This window comes from Sander vitreus, chromosome 6, assembly GCF_031162955.1.
Source record: "Sander vitreus isolate 19-12246 chromosome 6, sanVit1, whole genome shotgun sequence".
NCBI lineage: Eukaryota > Metazoa > Chordata > Actinopteri > Perciformes > Percidae > Sander > Sander vitreus.
Genome location: NC_135860.1, coordinates 4,107,738 through 4,132,836, shown reverse-complemented (window position 1 = coordinate 4,132,836; position 25,099 = coordinate 4,107,738). Strand labels below are relative to the sequence as shown.

General features: G+C 43.1%; 1 protein-coding gene across 6 annotated transcripts in view; it reads right to left on the bottom strand.

Moving 5' to 3' along the window:
• Positions 1–236: 236 nt before the first annotated feature.
• The window catches only part of sema6cb (semaphorin 6Cb), a 159,696-nt gene continuing 134,833 nt past the window's right edge, over positions 237–25,099 (bottom strand). For 4 of the 6 annotated variants that reach the window (XM_078252130.1, XM_078252133.1, XM_078252132.1 and 1 more), the window contains 4 exons: positions 21,216–21,274; positions 20,678–20,728; positions 17,766–17,921; positions 237–4,405 (listed from right to left, as the gene is read on the bottom strand). In XM_078252130.1, the coding sequence (XP_078108256.1) occupies positions 3,078–4,405; positions 17,766–17,921; positions 20,678–20,728; positions 21,216–21,274 (1,594 nt within the window). In that variant the 3' untranslated portion in view covers positions 237–3,077. The remainder of the gene's footprint in view (positions 4,406–17,765; positions 17,922–20,677; positions 20,729–21,215; positions 21,275–25,099) is intronic. The other 2 variants (XM_078252134.1, XM_078252135.1) reach the window with 2 other exon arrangements.

The following is a 25,099-nucleotide window of genomic DNA, read 5'->3' as shown; positions in this document are numbered from 1 at the left end:
ACTTTCCACCAATCAGTTTTTTGGGACTGTCCTGACAGACAAGAGGGTCCGAAGACATGACGACAGAAACATTACCTACACTCTCAAAACAACAACACAAACTGTATAAAACACCCTTCAGAAAGTTTGTACAGGCGATTGTGTTGCACTGCAGTTCATTACACAGCTGTTGTGTTTGGTGCATCACCCATAGTGATCGGACTTGGATTATTTTAACACATTCACCAGTGAGACACTTTCTTCGTATTTTCATTTTATTCCTAGTATAAGAGACATACAATGGTATTCTGTGAGACCAAATTCAGAGTAATTCAAGAGGCGTAGCCTGGAAATCAAACAGAAAAAACCGTAATACTGAATCAATGAGACCCGGACCAGATAGAATGTATTTACACCAAATCAAATACTGATGGAGCGAGACCGCTCCCTCTCCCTTACAATCGATCAACGGCCAAAAAAAAACCCCTCCAAAAAAACCCACTTCCACTCAAAAACTGTAGCTGCCACAATTCCTCTTATGAAACATTACGGTCATGACCTTAAATCAAGTCGGATGTTTTGCATTTGTTGTTCGAAAGCGATTTTATGCTCTGCTGCCCGTTAATATCCAAATAAACCTTTTTTTTCCCCATTCAACTAACATTGTGGTCGGCCGATTTTCCTTCATTTACTGGCGTTGTAGTACGAGTAGTAAACTTGATATTGGGTCAAATGAGCTCGGGGAAATTTCAATCAATAAAACACAATTTTCAGATACAGTAAGTAGCGTGGTGCCGTTTTTCACAGAATTGATCACGGTTCCAGTCAACCGTGGCCAAAGTGACTCTGCTGAAAAGTACAAGAGCGGAGATTCTTGGAGTCGTGATTATTCCGAGGCAGAGCCAACTGGCATCACCTTCCCTGAGGAAAACCCTCAGCAGATGTTTGGCGGCATGGCCACCTGGGAACCGGCTCCCCCATTGTATCGATCCAAGAAACAATCTCAGCTTGTCGGATCAGAGTTCATTGCACTTCTCCATGTTTCCACATATTTCCTAAATCTCCACTCCCATTTATTTGCTTCCTGCATTGTTGATGTTGACACCTGTTGACACAGGTCAAGTCTAAATCTACAGCGGTAACCATTGTAGAAGTCCAGTTTCATAATGGCACCCTTCATCCATTTTCTGATTTTTTTTTTTAGTACAACATGTTTTTTCTCTCTCAGAATAATAATAATAATAATAATAATAAAAAAAATACATTTCTAAACATTAAGCTTTGGACCACACGCCACATATTTTCTCCATCCACCAGCCTTCTCCGATAGACTTCTACAATGGCTACAGGTCTGTAGGAGATAACTTAAGAGGAACTGTGAGCTGCTCCTTTAGAAACCCAAAGTGATGCTAATGCTAAAATAAAAAAACAAAAAGTGAACAATGGCACCTATAGGAAAAGTGACACCCAGTGGAAAGTGACATAATACGGAGGCAGTCAAACCTGAATGTCTGCAGTCTCAGGCTGTGTACTTGCTTTCCCAAGCTCTTCCAAAATAAAATCTGCAGGCTCACACTTCTGGGATAAAAAAAAACAACAACTTAACAAAGAGAAATGAAGGGTTTCATTCCAAAACACTGTATCCATCCAAACAATATATATCTATATATCTGGTGTTTAATAATTTTCAAAATAACAGATGACAATTTGTAAAATATTACTTTGTGAAAGAAAAAGGGCTCAATATACTCAAGATATAACATATGATTCTTTAGTGAGTGTTACAATCATACTTGCAGTAATCAGAACAGGTGACAAATATCTCATTCTGGAATGAAACTCTTCAAATATACAATAGATACTGTATGACACATACTGACGACCATAGAAAATGAAACACCTACAATATACTGTAGCATAGTAGCCATCTGAGTCCCTTGCATTAACCCCTACCCCCATGTCACACACTATTATTAAATAAGGCACACATTTACACATACAGTTAAATTTTGGCTAGTAAGTATTCCTTTATTTACAACCAATAGCCACAAAGTTAATAATTATTATAACTGCAGTCCGTTCTATGTTTTATGTTCATTCTCATATTGCCAGATGGCATGGCATTTTTGACTTGTCCTCTTTGAGTCCAAGAGTATTCAGTTTTGTTTGTTTCCATTTCAGAGGATGTTAGACACACTAGATGTGTGGAGCACCAATCTTATAGAAACATTCTCGACGGACTTAAATGGACCCGATTACGTCACTTCTGACCCGACATCTGCTGGGACGGGAAAAGAAAAGAGAATAGACGAGTTTAGCTGCTTTGTCGAAGTATTTCCTTTCTCTTATCAACACGAACAAATTTGGTTCAGTGTTTTTAGCCAACTGACAATGTATCAATGAAGTGCATGATTTGGTGTCCCTAAGATCTTTCTTAGGGGGTGGGGGGGATTGTTTGATATGCCCAAAGATGAAAGAGTATAGTAAGGCAAAGACATAACTACTTTCAGGGGAATTTGCTGACTTTTCACCACAGGTTACATATACTGCATATGTATATGTATACATATACGGTGTGGATATAAACACACATATATATACACACACATGCATAATATAAACACATTCGAGGGTGGGGTGGGTGGGGACTGGTTACCAACACTACATCAGAAAAGGTTAAGCAAAAGCATGAATCTAAGCATCGCAGGAGCCTCCGGCTTTTAAAGTCTTCAAGATGACTGATGTGCAAAGTTCTTCCAACATCAACACGTCCAAAAACTAAGTTGCATTGTAAATCCACACTGAGGACATTGGCAGCCTAATATAAGGAGGTGGCGTGTCACGTCACCCGAGTCAGCAGTTCTATAATAAGCAAGTAGCTGAGCAATACCAATATGGTACAAAGATATTCGTTGGACAAAAAGAAGAGGGAAAAAACAAGTTTGGTTGAGGCTTTCATCAACAGTGACACTGGCTGCCACACGATGGTTCTCGTGTGAAGGTCTGCAACCTTGAACCCACTGCATTTCTTCAAAAGGAAGTTCCTTTAAGAAGACACAAGGAGGGAGACTCCCTCTCTAGTTCAGGAGTGTACCTCCTCAATAGTTGAACTTTCCCTGTTGGTTGACGGGGGACGTGGCAGGTATGAACAGGGGCTTGGGAGGGACGTCGGGTTTGAGAGAGGAGGCCCGGCGGACGATAGCGGCCCTGTGTTGGACCTCCTGCTGCTCTCCATTGTAGCTGTGCTGGCGTGTCAGGTACCCATTGGGGATGAGGGGGTAGTGAACCTCACAGGCGCTGCCTGTCGAGTTCATCCGTGCCAGGAGGGGAGGCGGCTGGTGGGGCCCACCATTTCGTTGGCTGAAGCTGTGCTGGCGAGGTATCATTCCTCCTCCTCCTCCTCCTCCTCCTCCGCCACCATTGGGCATCTTGGTGGCGGCAGCAATCAGCGAGTGCCTCTGGGAGGAGTGCCTCCTCTCCAGGGTGGACTGGTGGTGTGGGGGAATTTCCGGAGGAACATCCATGCGTCGGGTGAGGCTGTCTCGTGGTAACGTGGACGAGCTGTAGTAGGGGGCTGATTCTGTCTCAGGAATCTGAGGTTGGATGCGGTTGGCGAATGCTAGCTGACCTCCACCAGCGCAGGCCATTAGACCCGACGGGCTCATTAACTGGGAGTTCTTGCTGCAGCTTGCCTCGTGGATGTGCTTCAGGAGCTCATCCAGTGAGGTAACCTCCATCACCTTCTGGGAGTAACCAGGGTAAGGTTGCTGAGATAGCACACGTTCAACATTGTGGATTTTGCGTTCTTCTGGATGGAGGTGGCTGACTAATGGCTGCCCATTGGACAGGCCATGGGAGTACGGGAAGACCTGCTGGTGAAGCAGGGCTGAGCTGGGCCTGGAGCCAGTGTTGTGGGACTTTGCTTCCTTGGCATTGTTGCAATTCTGGTTCTTCTCCCACTGGTTCTTGAAGGCTTTCATGCTCTTGATGGGCAGTTCTGGGGTTGAGTCTGGTGTTGGCAGACCAGATAGCTCTGAGGAATGGTGGAGGTGGTGTTGGTGGTGGACCAGGTCTCCCATTGTCATTGCGTGATGGCCGTTTCTCCTTGGTGGGTGATGCTCCTTGCTGTTGGCGAAGAAAGAGTTGTAGATCTTTGGAGATGACACCTCCATTTTGTCATCTTTGCTCTGGCTGTCCAGGAGGCCATTGAGCTTGGCCAGGCTGCGGAGGGACAGGGCGTGCGGGATGGGGGCCTCGGGATCTTTCGACAACTTCTTAGTCTTGTGGCCGGTGTGGTTACAGTAGCAGGAGACAAGGAAGCCAGAGAGGAAGGCGCCAAGGACGAAGGCCACCAAAACACAAGCAATCAGCAAAGTATAATGGACACTGTGATTCGTCTTCTCCAGCTCTGGTGGCCGCCTCACACCTTCAAAACAGAAAAAATAGAGAAAAGGGTACTTGAGTTAGAGCTTTCTGACTGAGCCAGAAGAAAAAAAGACAGACACATTTTCAAGAGCTAATATAGGTCAAGTAGCAGCTGGGACAGACAGGTTGTGTTTACAGGGGCTTCACTATGTGGTAAACAGCATGGGAGGTGTTTGAACTACGCTCTTGGCTTCCTTTCCTTCCACTGTTAATAGATCAATACAGCCTTTCTTTCTAGGACCTGTGCTTTCCCCTCAGACTGACATAGGCCAAGAGCTGCCCAGTCAGGGAGAAATCAACTCTGAAATGAGTTAGTGCTTTAAATATTGATGGGAGCACAACAGCAGGAACCTGATGTCATTTTCACAGACTCTGCTTTCCAATGCGAGGATCAGTGGCGAGAGCACCTGGTATGATGAACAAGCCAAAAATAACAGATCTATCCAATAGCTCACCGGGTGTGGCGCCTTTGCCAACACACTCAAATGAGGCTGTCAAATTCTTTTAAAATAAAGCCGAAGGGACAGTCTGTGCACTAAAAACACAAGGTTACTTTGCCGAGGTAAATCTACCGTGTAAATGTCCTTGGGTGATGTGACCCTAGCACCGTGTATGCCTAATGGCGTGAAAGGCGACGGCGATAAGAGGAGTGAAACCTGCCACCTCTCGTAATCAGAGCTCATTTGCAAGAGGCTGCTGCCATCTGTGGTGTCAGGCCCTTCTCTCCACTCTTAATGACAGTTTCTGTGAAACTGATAAGTGTGAGGAGGGGGACGGCTGAGCTGCTGAGGGGGGGGGAGAAAATGCAGGTGTTCCAAACAACAGCTAATGAAAGCTTTGTTCAGGAAAGAATATGAAAAAATGTTCTAAATCAGGCTTGAAGAAAGTTTTTGAGATGTTCAGAATGATGATGATGAGGAGTAGGATGATTGGTGGATGACTATAAGGGAGATCAGTGCAATAATTAGGTCTGCATTATCATTTTAATCCTTTTCTCTGAATTAAGTGACCCACACTTGACAGAATGAAGGCTCTTTGCTCCACATAACTCTGATGAAGAAATTCATTGAAATCCATCCCTGAATAAGCGATTGTGTATAGTGTACAATTTTATACTGCAGTAGTGATATAGCCTACAGTATATCCTGATCTGGTAAATTAAGATACTGATTATAGATAAAATAACCAAATGGGAATGTCAGTTTTAGCTAAGCCAGTTAACTGGAAAAATTGGGATACTTAACCACACTGACACAAAAACTATTCCTTGAGTTGCAATATTGTCCGCAAAAGGCCTCAGATTTCAGGGTACGTACAGTATCATCATATCGGCCAATCCAGCCAGCCACATTGCGATTTTTCAGTTCGTGGAGACGTAATGTGATAAAGCCATGAACCCGACCCAAATCCTCCAAAACTGATAAAATGCTCCAGTCCTTTTGAGACCAACATCTCTGAAGGATTTAATTTAGGTGGACCGGAGGGTGTGAATAAAGCCTCGTAAATTAACTCCTGAGACAGTGAGGCCTGGATGAACATTATTAAAAGGTAATGAGTTTGTGTTAAAAGGGCCAAAAAGGGTCTTCCTCACTGTGTGTATGTGATTAGGGGATACTACAGAGGTGGGAAATCTAATCAGAGACTTGAAAGATTTCAGTCAAATCACACACACACTCACTTATTTTCTAGAGCCTTGAAAGGCACCTGGCACTATGGTAACTACAAGATGCATGATGTAGACAGACAAGTCATTTGCGTCCTGTCATTACAGCTTTACTTTGGCAGAATATTATTACGAGGTAGGATGCTGCAAAATGAAGAGACAGACTTATATCCCGTCATGATGGATCCGTACGTACACAGTTTCTGTCCAACAGTTTTAAAACGAGTTGATAATTTAGGTCATGGAGTTACTGTGAAACTTCTTTTTGCGCTTTATTATCTAGATATAGACTTTTGAGCAGGTGTGCTTGTAAAGGCTTATTTCATTGTCATGTGTATGTTACTATTTTCCCTACACACACACAGAGAGAGAGAGAGCGAGCGAGCGAGAGAGAGAGAAACTGTGGTGCAGTATAATCTTTCAGGAAATAACGCTTTGACTAGAGCTTCCAATTAAAAATACCCAATTTTTTGCCATTTATTCCTATGATTGCCTCAACTTATGACCACATTAAAAAGTCATAAATCATAATTGCAATCCCAGTGGGAGAGGCAATCAAAAGTGATGCTGCAGTGAGCCTGTTAATACTTCTTTTAATCTTGGACACATTTTTTTGGGACTCATTACACAGACAGCCAATCAGCTTGTCGTGGGTCTAAGTTTGTAACGGATCAGTATGCCGGCGTGCAGCTCTTGTTATGAGCAGTGAAAGGCTGCTCTCATCTCACTGTGCTTTCTGCCTCCTGTTACCCCTGTGGCTCCCTGGTACCTGTGAGTCATCTGCTCCCTGTGGACTCCCCCCTCCCTCCCTGGCTGTGGCTACAGGCCTATTGAGGGGTTCTTCTTGGTTGAGTGGTATGAGTCAAGTGTCGCGACAGGGGGGTAAAATGCGCAGCTGAGGTAAACAAATCCAAAGCCTACGAATGACCTGTCACAACATGTTTCATGAACAGCCTGGATGACTCAATCACTGGGTATGTGGGACATATGGTGCCACCGGTCACAGTGAAATTAATACCCTGTGAATCATACCGACAGCCTGGCAAGCAGCTAGGTGGCGCACAGGAGGTGCTGGCCAACTGTACACACCGACTATGAATTTCTTTGCACTGCTTCACATGCATCTCGACACTAAAAACTGGGATTTGAAGTGTGTTCATGGGGGGAAATCATCACCTCAAGTAAACGTGATAATTAATGCCGCTTTACACTCGGGCCACAACTTCCCTTCAATGTTTACATAGCCTGAGAGTCAGTGCTCCTCTCGAACATTGTCACATTATATTTCTGTGTCAACTCAACATGGTCTCGGCTCAGCGGAGGCTTAATATAGACATACCCAAGTCTGCCAAAAGGTAAAAAGACAGATGGGCTTCAAGAATGGAGGCAAGGGAGGGGATGGGAGAGAGGGATGTTTACAGCCAGGGAAAAGGAAAAGAGGAAGATGAAGGGATGAAATTCAACCCCGATGACATGGAGTTAAAGATGGGAGTGAATGTGAGAGGACTCAAAGATCCAAAAGACAGGGGAGCAAGAGCAAAGAAAGAGAGTGGAGATGAGAACCAGAGAGCTAAAATTAAAAAAGCGATGGCGAGAACGAGTGATGGTATGTGCAAGGAGCAGATTTGAAGGAGGAGGAGGATGGGGAGAGAGGCAAAGTGAAAGACAGACAGACGTGATGGGCAGAGTGACAGACCGTCACTCTGCTGGGTTTTGAAGCCTGGTGCTCTGTGGCAGCTGTGATATGGTTGGAGAACAACCCTGGTGCTCCTCCACAGCGCCGTAGGAAGAGAAGAAGCACTCTGTGATTGCATCCATGCTGTTAAAAATAGACGGTGAGGTAGGTTATATAAACAGGCAGGTTTTACTCTGCGTTGCTAACTGGAGATGGGTTTTGCACAAGGGAAATAAAGTAAGGAGGTCTGGCAGTTATGTGTGAATTCTTTTTTTCCTGCAGGTGATGAACAAATTACAATGAAAGTGACAACAGGACATTCAAACATCAGAACTCAAAACTACAAAACTTTCTTTTACAATATTGCCAGGAAGGAACGGCTACCTTTATTTCAGATGGCACTCTCAAGGTCAGACACAAAATAATTTAAACAGAGGAACAACTTTTTCTTTTGCACCTACATTTTCTATAGTATCAGGCCTTTCTCAAGGGTGCGATTAAATACTTTACAACCTGGAGAACATCTTGTGTTCTATTTTTGCGCATCAAGAGAAGAAGTTCCAAATTAGCCCTAATTAGTTTCTGCAAGCTTACAAGTGCATGTAATTGTTCCCTTAATGGCTACACCATCCCAAAGAGAAGCCAATGAGACAAAATGGCCACAGGCTTCATAGACAAGGATTATTCCCCCCCCCCCCGCATGCGCGCACACACACACACACAAGATTTGTTTCCTCCATACTAAAAATAACAATTTAGCTCCCGAAAGACACCCTGAGGTTGAAGATTGGAACAAATGAATTATTCTCCTTTTTCAAATCCGAGTGAAAAGCAGAGCAGCTCTGACCCGTTGCTGTGAGCTTCAGTAATTTGACAGTTTTAATACCTGATGTCTGTGCAGTGACAGACATGGTTAGCAAAGAGAGCATGTGTACACACACACACACACACACACACACACACACACACACAGTATATGTGCAGGGTTCTGGCTGTTGAGTGAGTGAATTCAATCATGTACACTTGTTATTAGGAATTTGCATAATATTCCACCTCAGTGCTCAGCCAATTGGATGCAGTCTAATATATGCACACAAGCTAAGGTGATATGGTGTAATGTAACAGATCCATTCCAATTGAAAGCAGTAGTAATGAGCACTGCATTTCATTCCAGGTGTGCTGATGCATAGAGAGCATAGATTTCATTACAGGTTTGATTGAATACTGGTAAATTAGGTGTGCTGTGGCATCTGGCAATCAGAACCATACTGTCTGTATGAAGTCCCGCAATATTTACACCTGTGCTTTGAAGGGAAAGTCAAGTTTTTAAGTAGCAGGATACATTTTGTTTCTCAAACACTCAAACAACAGATAGTGGTTGGATAAAGGGGTGGTTCATTCAAACTACAAAAAAACACACTGTTACACACTAGTACATATGGAGATGAATGAAGAACTGCTTGTACTGATTAAAGCATTAAAAAATTACATTTGAAAAACTCCAAAGCAGTGTGTCTATCTAAAAACAACCCACCTCACTATGAATATTTTTCATTGGAACTACTTTCGACCGAACAAATAGTCCCAAACAAAACTCTGCATTTGAATTTTTCAAATGTAATTTATCACTACTTTGACCAGCACAAAGTCCAAGTCACCTTAACTGTATTGGGGTAGAGGCAACATTTAATCTCCAAGTATAATAAACATCTAAACTATCTGCATGGCTATACCACCAGGGTTAAATAAGATGTGTATTTTGTAATTTGGGTAAACCGACCCTTTGCAGTAGAGTTTAGATTCTCTGCCCGAGCCCGAACTCGGCCCCAATATGTCCCGCCACTATCCTCGGGCCGGGCCCTTCATCAAGCATTTGTGTTTTTTTAAATCATTAATTTATTAGCCTAATTGGGTGGGGAGAAAGCTATGCCTGTCCAGCTTCTCCCATAGCTCTGGGTGTATATCCTGCACTGACTTGAGTGTGAGGTAAACCGTGCTAAATCGTGTCTCCCCCATCTGTAGCACTGTCTTTGATAATTGCGCAACCAGGCCAGATCTTTTCAGATATCTCCCGAGTCCTTTAGCAGCAGATATGGTCTCTCCTATATCCGGCGCGTTGTTGGCCAGTGCGTTGGCATGCAGACCGTGTCGAAGGACAGTATTAATTAGGTGATGAGTGGTTCCAGGACTTTGATTACATTGCTGCCTTGATCTGTTACCCACAGGTAAAAGGAATTGTAGTTGAGAACGTAAGTTATAATGGCCCATGTATTACAAAATTGTCGGGTTTAAATCGGGCCCGTGCTCATAATTACAGTTAACGTGTCGGGCCGGGCCGGGCTCGGACACAACGTGCACGGGCTCGGGTAGGGTCGGGCTTGTTTTTTGGGCCCGATCTAAGATTTACTTTGCAGTGGCATTTCAATAACTTATAAGTCATTAAACCAGGCAGAGCACATGCATTGAGTTATGTTCTTTTGTTTTTTACATGCAGTTGCATCAGAAGCTTAAAAAAAGAGGATCTGTTTATTTGCCATTCAGTGGCTGGTAAAGCAAAATGGTTCCAATGCAAACCTCTAAATGTTGCTGTGGTGATTCACATGGCAGAGGGAAAGGCACTGGAAGAATCTTGGCTCCACCAGCAAACTTAAAGAGACAGTCCACACCAAAGTCAGTTTTTGCAGATATTGTGAATTGTTAAAACTCATCTTAATGCTGTTCAAGCTTAACATGTGGCAATAAATGACGAACGTGCACCAAACAAAAAGGTAAGGACACTCTTAATAATAAAGGCCATTTAGTGGACACTTATCTGAAGAAGTACCTCCCTGCTCACAAGTGTAACATTTGTTTTCCATATAACCTGTGTCTTTCTGCTAAAAACCACATCTACCATTGTGTCACGTAGCGCTGTCTTTGGAGTGAACTGCTGCTTTAAGAGATGGAGAAACTGCTCGCAGGTCCACTCAACCACCTGCGCACAGTTCCAGCCATCGGCTGGAAAACTAGAAAAGGGTCAGTGAGAGAGAATTCAACAAAGGAGGCAGGTACAGCTAAAGGGTTAGTCCAACTGAAGAAAGAAAGAAACAAAGAGAAACAGGCAGGTAAAATGGGAGAAATACTCCCCAGAGGTCAATGGGACAAAAGGGTAAGGGGTTAGGGTTAGGAGCCAGGACTACTGCGTGGGTGGATTTGATCACTGTGGGCCCCGTGGATCGCTGTGACGCTCAGAGCTGACGGCTCACCATCCTGACACTGAGCTGGGCTTTAATAGCCGACATGGAATAAAGAGTCATTCAAATTCCCGGTTATGGAAAGTGAAGTATTTGGTGTGTGTAATGCCTTTAAGGTTAGTTTTTACAGCACAGTGCAGAGTGTGTTTTTGTAGTAAAACATGATGTCATTTATAATCGCCATAAAGTGCTGGTGTGCTGAGCGGAGGGAAAAATTGCATAGTTCTGTGTGACCTTTAATGAGTGCCATTACACTATGACTATTACTCAGGGAACCCAAATTGGCAGTAACGTTTCAAAAAGAGAAGTAAATGTGTGTCTGTGTGTGCACATCATAGTTATGATTCATGTAAGAGTAGCCAGAAGGGTCAACTTAGATGAACGGGCTGAATGACATTCGACAGCCGGCAGTTCTATTTAACCGTGGTAATGAACGTGTTGTGGATACGCAGCCTCAATCTGACCCTAAAGATCAAATAAACGTATTTCATTTTTGAACGTCCAACTTCACACACTGTCCACCGTTTGAAAAAAAAAAAAAGCGACAGCTGCCTTCAAAATGATTAAAGTAAATGTGTTGGTCAATAAATTAACACCGCTGCGTTGTAGATGGCGTTTAATTTTTTAGCCAGTGACTAATAAAACTACTACTAGAATTAAATGCAGACACTTTATCGTTATGCGTTATCACTTTTCTTGATTTTTGCTTGGTACTTTGCAAAGGCTAACGTTGTTTTATATTAAACTAGACATATTTGCTTTTATTTTAAAAACATAAAATACATTAAAATATGAACCATATAAAATACTGATTGTGATTTGGAGGAGCAGATATTGTGATGGCGGTTGGAGGGGGGACACAGTCAGAGCCTTATCAGTGACTGGATGATACAGGCGGTGTCGGTTTCCATGGTCTTCGCAAGTATAAATAACTCCCCTTAGAAAACTAACTGGCATCAGGTTTAGCCCCAGTTCACTGTCTGCTGTCTCCTGTATTGTTTTAATGAGTTTGAAAACGCCTGCTTCACTTGATTCTATTATCGAGCCGTCTCCCTGTGCTTGTCAGCTAAATTAGCTGCTAGCCTGGCTTTTTAGTGCAACCCACGCTAGTTCATCTAAATGTGCAGAAGAGTCACGGAAAAGGTCAAATAACAATAGAGGGAGAGAAAACAAACCAGAGAGGTCTAGACCCAGTAGTCTTGTGTGCCACAGTTTTGCTAACACACAGTTTTCGGTATTCACACACAATGAAGAGGTGGGTGTTCCCTGGCCAGAAACAACTCTAGTGCAATCTGACTGCTGGCATTTTTCTAAATAGCAGCAGGTCAACAGGTTCCTGCCCCTGCCTTTTAGTCTTCCCTGGTGTTTACATAATGTAGTGCAGCTACCCACATCTGAGCCAACATTTCAGCTCGTGCTTTTTATCTGTCCATAACAGAGCTACATAAAACAAAAACACACAGGTTAGGATTAACAGGGCTGCAAGTGTTAAGTGAGTGACTGATTTTGTACTTTTTTTATTAGCTTATAGAGTTTATATCTCACTGCCATTTATGGATAAAGTGGATTGACAGATGGTTTACTCTTACTCGTATGTTCTATGAGAGACCATTGCTGAAAGGGGAACTTTTGGAACTTGGGTAACTTTCCTGAGCCGTTATATCTGTCTCAACTGTCACACAATAAACAGCTTTTCCACAGCCTCGGGATACAAAACAGTCACTGGCTTACAGACTGTCCTTGTTTTAAAAAGATAAGTATGGTATGGTGACACATTTTCCCTCAGAAAAAGAAAATTGAAATTGTGAGCCAAGCAGGTATTTGTAGGAAGGTTGGGTTCAGATTCCTAAACAAGGGTCCAACAGTTGGGCTAATGTGAGGATCAAACCTGTGTGTTGTCATTGAAATGATGACCCTATGTGCGCCTGTGTATTTTGTATGCACGTGTGTAGTCTCATGGAGAGCTTTGAGATGTTTACATAACACACCTAGGGCCATAATGAGGTTTTTTTAATTTCTAAACAACACTAACACTAAAATTTCATTTCTAAAAATTACACCAGGCAGTCATGTTTACGATAGATAATGCTTGCTGGTTTGGTAACTTAGCCTGATGGCTAGTTGTCGAGCTAAAACTGTGTTTTGGAGTTAAGACATGACAATGTTCTTCACTATGGTTACACGTGCATCTATTCAACTGTAGTGTTTTGTAACTTGTCTTCAGGTATCTTTGTCCCTCCTGACTAGCTGTTTCTATATTGGGCCACTATCTGTGTACGGTTGTCCTCTGGCCCACCTTGTGGCTGCTGGGAGATTTGTGACACAGCTGCAGAGCCTCTACAGAAGGTACAGATAGAGAAGCAGAGACAGAGAAATGGACAGGGAGTGAGAGAGATTGTAGGCACTCTTGGAACTGTGATGCTGTTACTTCCACGCCGGCTCCTTTCCTTTCCTTATCAACCCGCCCGCCCCTCTGATTGAACCGACAGCGTCACAGTCTCTGGCTGAAATAGATTGCGCTGCTGTTTCTATTACATCCTGCACCCTCTCCCCTCCCCACTGTTGTCTGACTCCCTGGCTCAGGCCCCTGCTGGTTATTTATTTGTTATGGGCTTTTCTCATTTGAGCCTGAGTAGCTCATCATTGCAGCCAGAGAGTCTGTCTGCGTGAATGGAAGCTTCGTTCCCTCGCTGAGGATTTATGAACTTGTGACATAGTGCTTGTGCTAGCAAGCAGCAAAGAGAGGACAAAACCCCGCTTCATGCCGCCTTGTCCTCCTTGAATCACATTCCAATGAACTGTATCTTCTTCCTAAACTTGCAGGAATATGCTCTAGTCCTCAGAAGGGGATAAACCCCCAAACGCTCTCTCTTCTGCTCTGCAGCTCGTTTCTTTACGTGATCACTTGACTGTCACAGAGAAGTTTTGTTACACTTCCTGCCATGGTTATGTTAATCACTATGAGTGCGAAATAACTGTCAAATTAAACATTTAGGAAATAATGAGACTCTGGCCTATAAAGATCAAGATGTAATTAAATATTCAAGAACTGGTTGGAGTTTTATAGGTCATGTCATTTATCGGGGTAGCTGGGTGGTGTGGTGTAATTGTTGAAGAGTTTATAACTTCAGGATTACAGGTCTGATGCCTTTAATAATGCAGGAATAGGAAGCTACAGTTAAAACAGAACTTTCAATTCCAGAAGGAACCCTCAATCACTGCTTCTAGACCTTTTCTGTGACTCTTCTGCAAATGTACATTAACAGGTTTGAGTTCAACTTTAAAGCCAGGCTAGCAGCTAATTTGGCTGACATTTGTAAATTCACAAATCGCCAACATCCAGCCCAACCATATAACCTTCAGAGCTGAAACGATTAGTCAATTAAATGTTGATGCTGCTTTTCTTTGTGTTACATTATAGAAAATATCAGCAACAGATATGTGCAATGTAAATACGTCACCTCCAACTCTAGACATTTTTCATTGTTCTCTGATTCTAACAGATCAAACAATTAATTGACAAAGTGGCAATATGTGGTGCAGGTCACGCCACACCTAACATCCAATAGCGTTGCTTCTTTGATACATGTGTTTTTACTGGCCTCGACTGAACACTGGTTCAGCCTTAGACTGTCCTGGGTTAAACGTCATCAGCTCGACAGACTGAGGGCAGCTAAATGGCTGGACAACAAACGGGAAAGGTTTCTTTAAGATAGCATAGATTACTGCTCAAAAGTGGTAAAGGTGTCACTAAGAGTGAAGGGAGCGCGGCTGGTTATCATGGATATGGTCAAAACCACACTGATGTGTGACGCGCGGCGCAATAATAGCAGCTTAAAAAATATGTGTATTTCTAATTTATGTGGTTACAGGGATTACATATTGTGCATATAATATTCACTGTGTGTCTGTTTGACCCTGAGGATAACCACTGTGCAGTCAATAGCGTAGATCGTTTTTCCGTCATGTAGCCATTAATTTAATTAAATGCTTTTTTTTGTACTTTAATGAAGCAGAGTGCCTTGATTTTTTTGATGGAGTCCATTCCCTTTTTGTAGATAACCCTTGTTTAACATAGTAAAATCAAGAATGGTACTTATTTATCTTAGAATGTGGACAGCAAGCCCAGAGAACACTTTTTTTTAGAGAGACAGATCAAAGAAAGCCTCAATGAGAGATTTGGTTGAGTTGAAGAAGCTGAAAAGTTAACATCAGGATATTGGCTCTCTATACTTTCAAAGTCTGTGTTAGCTGCACAGGAGAATTACTTTTGCTACCTCGCTTGTGCTTTTTTTCCATGTGTAAGAAAACATTGAGGGAATATTTGTGTGTGCTGACGATCTAAATAAAAGATGAGGAAAGGCCATGAGGGAGCAGTGTTGTGTAGACTCAGGTTCTCTACTTGATTTGAAGAGTTAAGTAGAGCCAATGCTGTATTTATAACAAGTCATTAAATCTTTCACATTCATGGCTGCTGCGTTGAGCACATCAAGATATTTGGCTGAAAATAACAGGACAAGAAGGTCCTCCTCTAATATTTTGGGCCCTATCCGATCCATGTTTATCTCTGTTTAGTGAATATGTACGCTGGTATTGAGTGATATTGAAAACTTATCATTTATTATTTCCATCTAACCACACAGGGCTTTAAAGCTGCACTATGAGTTCCTGCATGGTTTCAGCGCAATTTCATTTTTGTCTCAAATGGTAGGCATCTCTCCTTGATCCGCTAGCTGCCTACCCCCCTGAATACACTGTGAAAAAGCCCGGTCTCGGGAGACAACGCGGGGGTCGTAAACGTCAAACAAACACTGGAGGCACAGCCTGTGCACCAAAATACAACAAACCACTCCAGCCAATTGCCGACAAGATGGTTGGGGGAGGGGGTGGGGGTTAGTGCTCACTGTCTCCCCCCCCTCCCCATTATGTGCATGCGCAATGTGTGGTTTGTATTCAGTGAGCGGCTGATCAGCTCTCCGTCTCACATCTGGGATAGTCTCACATTGCCAGACGTGTACGTTCAAAGGTTGTTTTAGTCGTGCGACAGAAAACTCAGATTGGACAGATAGTCTAGCTAGCTGTCTGGATTTACCCTGCAGAGATCTGAGGAGCAGTTGACCATAGTCCTCAGAAATCCACCGGAGTTTAAAATGCCAACACAAAGAAAGCGGAAGGTGACGTACATCCAAAAACGGACATCCGAAAACGGACATCCGAAAACGGACATCCGAAAAGAGTGTCATCCGGCAAAATTCGCAGTAGAACGAGAGCAATCCCGGAAGTGGAACGTCGTGGATATAGACTACATCTGGGATGACAACAGAAACAGGCTGACACGTACTGTATATTAGCCGCATCAACAGTGGTGCGCGCCATCGTGACGTCAAAATGACGTAATATCCTGCCAGCGCGCTGGATTTATGGCGCGCAAGCAGAGGTCACGCACGGCTCTTTTTTCAGCGGCGCACGACAAAGCGGAAATGGGAGTCCTGAACGAGTTTGTCGACAACCGGATGCCAGGACTCTCAGAGTGACTGCATGTCTATCTTGTAAACTTACTGGGCTAAGATGAGTTCTTTTATGGTGAATGAAAGGCTTGATCCAACGAAGTAGGTCATCAAATCGAAACATTGACGGCAATGCTGCTACCAGTTCTGCCGTTGTTTACCTTTTTCTTCTTCTTCTAGTCCGTAGAAATAGCAAAGTCAGTAGCCTTTCCTCATTAGCGCCACCTCTGTTCAGGAGAAGACTGCAACTAGTGTCGCGAGCACCAGCGCGGGTGTAAATAGTCACGTCAATCACATGACGTCACATTTGCATGCGCCAGCTGGGCTGCGTCTAGTATATAAGAGCCTTAAGTTGCAACAAGGCAGAGATGCTTATCTTTGTAAAGAAAAACATCTTACTAAGAAGTTAGGAGGTACCGGTGACATTTTCTTTCTTTTTATCATACATACAGGTCCACTGTATGGGAAGGCTTTCCTAAAAGCACATTTTTTTGTTTTGTAAAGAGCCCCGTGTTCAGCCCCATGTTCCAGGCTACTGTTAGTTTTGCTTAATGGAAACACAAGTGAAAGATATTTATGTTGGTATTTATTATTAATATTTTATTTTATATTTAATTGCTTGTCTAATCATTTTATGGGCTATGTAAGTTGTATAACAGCTAAAAAGGCTTCATAAATTTGTATAATTTAATTTGTGCTCAGTGTAATGAATGGCTGAATGACTTTAAAACAACAACAAACAAACCTCGGTATCGACTAACTGCCAAATTGCAAAATCGTAAAACATCGGTATCAGCCCAGAATTTTACGATGGGTGGAGCCCTGGTTATTAAGAAAATCATTTAGCAATGCTTTCTGCCATTCACTAAGAGGTTGGTTTAGGAAACTAGTGAGTTAAGTGTTAGTGAGCTAATGAAAGTGATATTTCACCCCGGGAGAACGTTGACACATATTGAATGATGAGCTGCTTTCTGCTTTTACTGGCCAGGACTCATTTTCTCATCGACTATTAAACAGCATGCAGAATTTATTTATTCTTCAACCATGGATGGAGGCCATATAATCATTTTGGATTTGTCTCCACTGTCATTTTTACATGAGCTGTTTGAAATGAGTGCCATTGCTATGGAAACGGTACAGCCATGTGTGTTGTTCTCCCAGAGTGAAACATAATTTTTTTTTTGTTAGTGGTCAGTCTGGTTAGAAGCGTACGATGAGGCATTCGGGGCCCAGCAGTGCAATCCCCTGCAGGTTCACTGAGGACAGACATCCCTCCCCCTTACCCTCCATCTCCACACTGATTGGCTCCGAGTCAGGTGACCCTTGTTCCCCCACAGGGGGAGGGCCATCAGGACCTGTACCTCTTTCAGGGTCACCTGCCTCCTTTGGGAATGCCGCCCCATGATAGGTTGTGCTGGCGCTTGTGGGTGTGGTCTTCCCTGTGGTTGTAACGAAGGGGGGGGGGGGGGGGGGGGGGGGGGGGGGGGGGGGGGGGGGGGGGCGACAGAGTGAGTGATTAGTGAAACGTGAATCAGCCTGGGGAATCAAGTTCAGAGAAATGAGGGTGAGTCCAGAGTGGAAAGACAACCGTCACCCGTTAACATAAAGACCCAGTGATGATAGTGAGCAACAGGATGAGCACACAGAGCAGAAGTTAACGCACCCATCACTTCACCTCCCCACAGATACTCAACAGCGAGTGCTGCAGTGGACTTTACCAGCTGCTTAATGCCCACATTCATTCTCTCCAGGAAACTGGGATTTTGGCATTCCAATATTTGCAGTGACATATCCACCATTCTCTAGAATATTGTCTTGCTATAATCACACTCCAAAACAACTCCTATCTTTAAAGAAATACATCACTAGCACATTTTGTGACTGTTAAATCGTCATAACACAGCTATCTGGCAGTTTGTCAGAAGAGACTCAGTTTAGCAGAAGTGGACAATAAATTAATAAAGTATATTCATTCTTGAATGGCTCTCTCATTTTTACAAACTGCAGCCAAGGCTTTTTAAACCGGTCTTGATCTCAGACCACCGTTAAAACTCCTCTGCGTCCGCTCTGCTAAGTGTTTTCACAGATAAGTTGAAATAGATACTGGTGGCTGGCTAGGTGATGTATTTTTTTTTTCACCACAACTCTTTTCCACTACCTCACCCGAGCTGAGCTGTTTCACAGAAAACTCCCGTCACCTGCTTGAGGCAGAGCAGCAAACATTATGACGGCCACATTTGGAATCATTTCAAACATATGCCAAGATACATGCTGGGCATTGACTGCCACAGGCCTTGTATTATCACACATATTTATCTTGATAACACACTCCACATCTTGATTGCATTATTAGCTCTCTGTTGTCCTTGAGGTCCGGTGAGCAGCATGCTGCTATTGGCTTGGGCTCCTGCACTAATAAGCCAGCCATAATGTTAGCATTCTGCAGAGCTCACACCCAGACTGGAGGAAAAAGGCTTGTTCTCTCTTTCTCACTGTGAGCCAGTTGACAGCGTTCACTCTGAATGAGGTGCCCCGTCAGTTCGCCATCTGCGCCGGGCAAATTAAAACTGTACACCAGGGGGTGTTTGGCCCTGGCATATCGGACAATAGCTCCAGGACTTCATTACTTCAATTTATAACAATTGTGTGCACGTAGGATACATTTAGTCCCTTTTTACTGATGATAAAAACATAAAAACACATTATACAACAGAGGAACATTTGATTACCCACACACACAGGCATGTGTTTGTCTCACGCTCTTCCCTATGCTGGCTGCGACTGCTTGGGTGACAGGAAAGTGGAAGAAGAAGAAAAAAAAAATCCTCTGGTGTGCTTTCGACAGGGAACTGAGCCCCTGTGTGACAGCGGCTTTTTGTGGTATATGGGGTGTTTTATTGCCTAGGAAAGCTGATAATTGATCTTCAGTGCAGAGACTTAAAAGGCTTTTTTGTGTGAATCAGCTAGCAAAAAAAAATGTTCAGCAAAAAAAACACACAACAGAGACCGAATCTGACTGCGTGTTGAGAACTTCAAACAGTGCAGTGAAGCATCAGGGCGATGAGAGCCCCGCAGGATTAAGCAGGAGGGTTGCTCATCAAGTCTTGCTACCAACTGAGTGGTAATTCCTCCAGCAGGGAGGCTTTACAGACTACTGAGGCACTGTGGGACTGTGGAGGTCTGGGCCCAAAACCTCTGGCAGACAAAGTGGCCTCTGTTCTGAGAAAGACGCAGGATGGATGGTTCTGCTGAGCTGTAATGGCCGACATCTCCCAGCATGATGGGCTGCTCGTTGCTGATACTAATCACGGAGTTGGATTAACCGCCGCCATTAGATCCCCTGTGCCCCAATTTATCCAGTGACAAAGGAATCTGACTTTGAGCAAGTCTTAAAAAACTCCTCATAAAGTTGAGACGGGTGCTTTAGCTGTGTAGATAAAAGTGAAGGAGGCAGGCCAACAGTATCTGATTGAAAATGACTGGTTTTGAATGTCGGAGTGTTAGAAAATTGTCTCAACACCACCTCCTAAATCTTATCCGAAAGCTGGCCAGCTTGTCGGCATTTCTATTTCTATTACGGCCATGCCAGGGGCTGCGCAGTGCGGCCAGAGGGGGAGTAATGGGACGTGACAGGGATGATGATCCTTCTTGATGCAGGGCATTAGGCAGCCTAGCCAGCAAAGCTCCTGGTCCATCAATGGACTGATGCTTCAGACAATGGCTTCAATGTTAAAGCTGTCAGACTGGCTGAGGAGGAGAGGTGGCACCGGCCATTCAGCTGCCTCAATAACATATTCGGTGACTTCCCAAGTTGTGTAGAAACATTTACTTTGTAGGCATATAACTGAATACATCTGACCCTCCTCTCCAGATAACAGTAAGTGAGTAGGTTGAGGTTCAATGTGTTGTTCAAGGATATCCAATCTATCTTTTTTTTTTTAAACATGGTACTTATTTTTATTTTTTTAAATCATTTTGGCCATCACTTTTATTGTGATGTTTTACTCACCAACTTCGCCAGCAAAAGTATCAAGCCGGGCAGGAATACAAGTAATCAGACAGGTTGTAAACAAACCTCCAATTTTACCAAATGTGTTTGGGAATAAAACTGAACTGAGCTCAGTTTGCTAGTGTTTCGTCTGTTAGTGCTCAGTGGTGACGAGCTAAATGAAAAATGAAAGACATGTCCACTGACCATACGCTGAATCCAGAGCCGGGTTTTGCTTGCGAGTGGTCGCCAGAACATCTGGAGAAAGACAAAAAGTAATTCAAAAGGACATCAGTGTGCGTGGTGTGATTGGTTGAGATTCCGGGCTTCTGGGCTCCAATTCATTCACTTCAAATTGGAAACATGTATTGTTGAATCTGTCCTGTTTGTGCTTCTGATCACATCCCAGACACATGCAAAAGAGCCATAACAACCCACTTTGTCTTATACAAAACACTTCTATGAGCAAATGCTTAATAAACATAGAAAGATTGAGAACAGTATTCCAGCAGGGATTGCGAACGGGGCGAACAAACTACTCTTCAACCTCCTTCAACATGAACTGAATTGCTGCCCTCGTTGAAATAAATACTTTGTAATGCTCCATTATAATTTGTTGATTCCGCAGTCACTTGTGCCTGCTGTTGCTCTGCCATCAAGATCTAATACCGGTCAATAGTTGCTGTTATTTCCTCTCTGTCTTCATTGCTTTTGTAAATCGCTGAGAATAAATACATGTTCTTACCGTGGCAAGTATCAGCATGCTGACGGTAACCGTTCTCCACATCCTGTTCAAAGCCGCCTCTGAAGATAAAGAAACAAAGACAGACACACACAACAAAACAAAGAGACACATTAGTACATTTGTATCAATCCATTTTTACCATCCATTTCCCTAACTGTCCATTTCAAACAAAGCACCTCTTGAGTCTTCCCTAAATTGGTTTTGTTGATGAGGAGTGCTTGGAGACAGGGAGGTAAGTGCACCGTAACAAAATGTAATTTGTTTTGTGTCTGGCTGAGGTCAGAGTGTCTGTGCCTCGCATTTGTTGTTGGGACACAGTAGTGGCCGGACTTGAAGGGAAAATCCACCCTTGGATCTTTAACAAGGTTGTGTATTATCAATTTTGCGGCGTTCAGCAGATTCCAGGAATTAGTTTGTGATGAAAAGTTGTAATTTACTTTTGTGTGTCCTCACTTTCCCTCAAACTGCCTCCTCTGCCGGACTTCAGTTAGTCATTTCCTCCCTTCTCTAGGTCTGTGCCCCTCTCTTCATACATAACACTTTCTGTAGCTGCACTGTGTTTTAGTCAACCGAAGCTACTGCTGGTGAAATTGGTGCCTTGAGTTTGCCTGCTCTGCAATAAATGTCTCACTATATTATTGTTGAATGTCAGTGAAAAACAGACTGGAGGGAAGCGTGTTGATTCAGAGCGACTGATACCAAAACCTGTCATTTACCGCTGATGTTTTTGTGGGAACACTTTCTGCTATTGAACCTCCCACATTGCTAATGGCATGGGTAACATATATTTTGACTATAATTTGACCAGCTTTCTGCAGGAACAAGAAAAATACACATAAAAAAAATGAACCTAGAGATGTAAGTGTTTATCAAAGCTGTGTTTTTGTGCGGATTTTTTGGGGGAGTAGGACAAGGTGTGCAGATTTGTCTTGTTGAAAGCACTTTTCAATACCTGTTGTTACTATCTATGCAAGAACATAGTGACAAAATAATGAATGAATTTAGATTGGTAGATTGATTGGTGTTTGTTGTCGCCTACATGTGATGCACTGATTGATGAGTTGCCCTTTTTAACCATAGCTGTGTAAATTCACTGTTCTTGAAAACAGAGCCACATTTGAGCAAAAAAAAAAAAGCTAAATTCTGTCAAATTAATCCTTCAAAAATGTTTTTATTGTGCAATTTCTGCTATTCTGAACTTGCTGCTGTGCAATCCAAATCCTCTGAGTTCACCTTTTGAACCAATTCTCTAAACCGACAAGAAACCCAATCTGACAATTATGGATTTTCTGCTGCTCTGATGAAAATGTGCCTACGATTGATACGCTCCTCTCCCTCCAATAGACGCACCATCTTTCACCCTCGAGTCGATCAGAAATCAAAGGCTCATCCAGACGCATCCATTCGACGGTTGAGTAACGAGATTGAGCCGATGCATGGTGGAGCGGAAGCTCCTCCAGCCGAGCAGAGCTCCTCATGGACGCCAACAATCTTCCCACACGTTGTAATGAACCAAATAAAACAGACACGGGCTCATATACTGCACAAGCACAAGTGTAATGATCCAGTATTCACACCGAAACGCTTTGTACAAGCATGCATGTACGCCTACTCTATAATAAACCAATTAGTTCCTTATATAACCTAAACACAAACCTTCATCTCACACAGATTACATGCAAACACAGTCTTCCAGCACCCGCCTATAATTAGCAAGCACACTTCTCTCACACACACATCCTACACGGACACAGCACATGATCGTGTACATACATTTTTAGTTAGATTGCTTTGGAGAGACTCACAATCCTCAAGACAAACATACTTCTCAGTCAGCTCCTGAGAGAAACAACAGATGTCTAAATTGGAGGCAGTGAACAGCCAGAAAGTGAGAACACAAAAACTGTGCTAGAGGGAGAAAAATCAACTCAAAGAATTAATCACCTCAATTTCTTCAGTGTGTGTTAAAGCAGATCCTCGGCTGTCAACTGTCAGGTTTCGAGATGTGCGTTTGCAAAACCTGCTGTGAGGAGGCCCCTTAAAGCATGGATACACACCTGGTGCACTAAAATACACTCTCTCTTACTCACTAAAAACCCCGGCTCTCTTTTAGTATCTTCCTTTACGTTTCCCGAGGAAGGAGTTATACGGCCTAAGACAGCAGGTGATGATCAAATCAAAGGATGCCAGGCTGCTGCTTAGTTTTCGTGTGAAGAATGAACAAGTCTGGGAGAAAACAAACTATAAAAATATGAAACAGCTTAAGAGCAGTTGGTGTTTGACGTCATACCATAAATGGTGCGATCACATCCGCAGCGGTTTTCTTTGGTATGATTCTTAGTGAAACGTTTAAGTTTATATTTGAGTTGTTTAAAGCAGTAACAACCTTTTTGGCTTGGGACCACTTAAAATAAAGCGTTGTCTACTCTACAGTTGCAAGTGTAAAGCTTGTGCCCACTTTACCATAGAGTGATTATTTCCTCTCATTTTGTTTGATCGAATACTTTTTAGAGGCAAAATTACACACACTGGAAACCACTAGTTTAAAGTATACGGCTGGCGTTATTTTATCTTTTTACTATCAACAATTGCCATGAAGAAGCTAAAACCAACAATAAATTCAACCTAACAATTGTCTGTGTAGCCAAAGCCTGGTGTAGATAGATGATTTCATGTCATACTATTCCTCTCGTGTAGAAACTATTCAAAACACGAGAAATTCACTGTAGGTTTGCTATCATCTACCTGTATGTATGTGTATTTATCAGCAAAATGATATTGCATACAAGTTGAGCTGACTTGTAAAAGTTGCTGCAGACTCAACGTATGATGGAGATATTGCAGCACCCTCCTCTGCTTCTTCTACTGGTGACAAAGCATTCGTATCCACCAGAACTAACTAAAAGATCAAGGGAGTCGGTGGTGTAAGTCACTGCAACGTCCCCTATTTCAGTCAAAACCGAGGCTCTCGTTGCACATCACCCCGCTCCCCATCACTATAACCGCTGATAGAAATGTCCACATGAATCAGAGGACTCAACTTTAAAACAAAAAGCTATCCGAGTTGGAAAGCAGCAATAAAATGCCATGACCCATCAGAGTTACTGGTGCTGGATTTAAGTATGTGATTGTAGCATCTCCCTTTTGAATATATTCACATAGAGGTAGTTGATCCAAACAAGCAGAAATTCACATTTGATTTCTCCAAATTCTCAGAATTTGACTTAAACAACATCCACATCATCTTCATGTAAACAACGCGTGTTGCACTGGCTGACATATTCCTTCACTGTGATCAACACAAAGATCAAAGTTCATTCCTCTCAGCTCGTCAAACTGGCAAAGGGCTGTGAACATTGAAGCATGTGCTCCAGCATGCCAACGTGGACCTGCTCCCAGATCAACAATGCAATCAAAAACACATTTCTGAGCGGAGGTGGGCTTTACACTGTGGAGAAGAGCGAACCGAAGCTTGTATACAGAGTTTTGTTAACTAGTAGGCTGACAGGTCACCTTTACGTTTGAAAGAACATGCCAGACTTGTCGGCATTCTTCACCATAATTGACCTTCTCTGGCGTTTATGCACATGAATAAACAGTTGAACGCGACCATCGGCCTAAAATTCATTTTGTTCTGCTCGGCTTTCCACACATAAGGAACTGCTGGCTGTCAGATACCAACATCTGTCTGCTTATTCCCCATAAACCCTTTCTGTCTGGGTTCATGCCCTGTGGCCAGACTGATCTCATAAAGTGGCGTATGTATGACACGCCAATTCATATGCCATGATTTGCGTGTTATAAGTCATGATGTCACGTTGCTGTGGCTGGCTCAGTTACACTATGAACAAATAGTTACATTTTCAGTTGCTGTCCAGTAATGC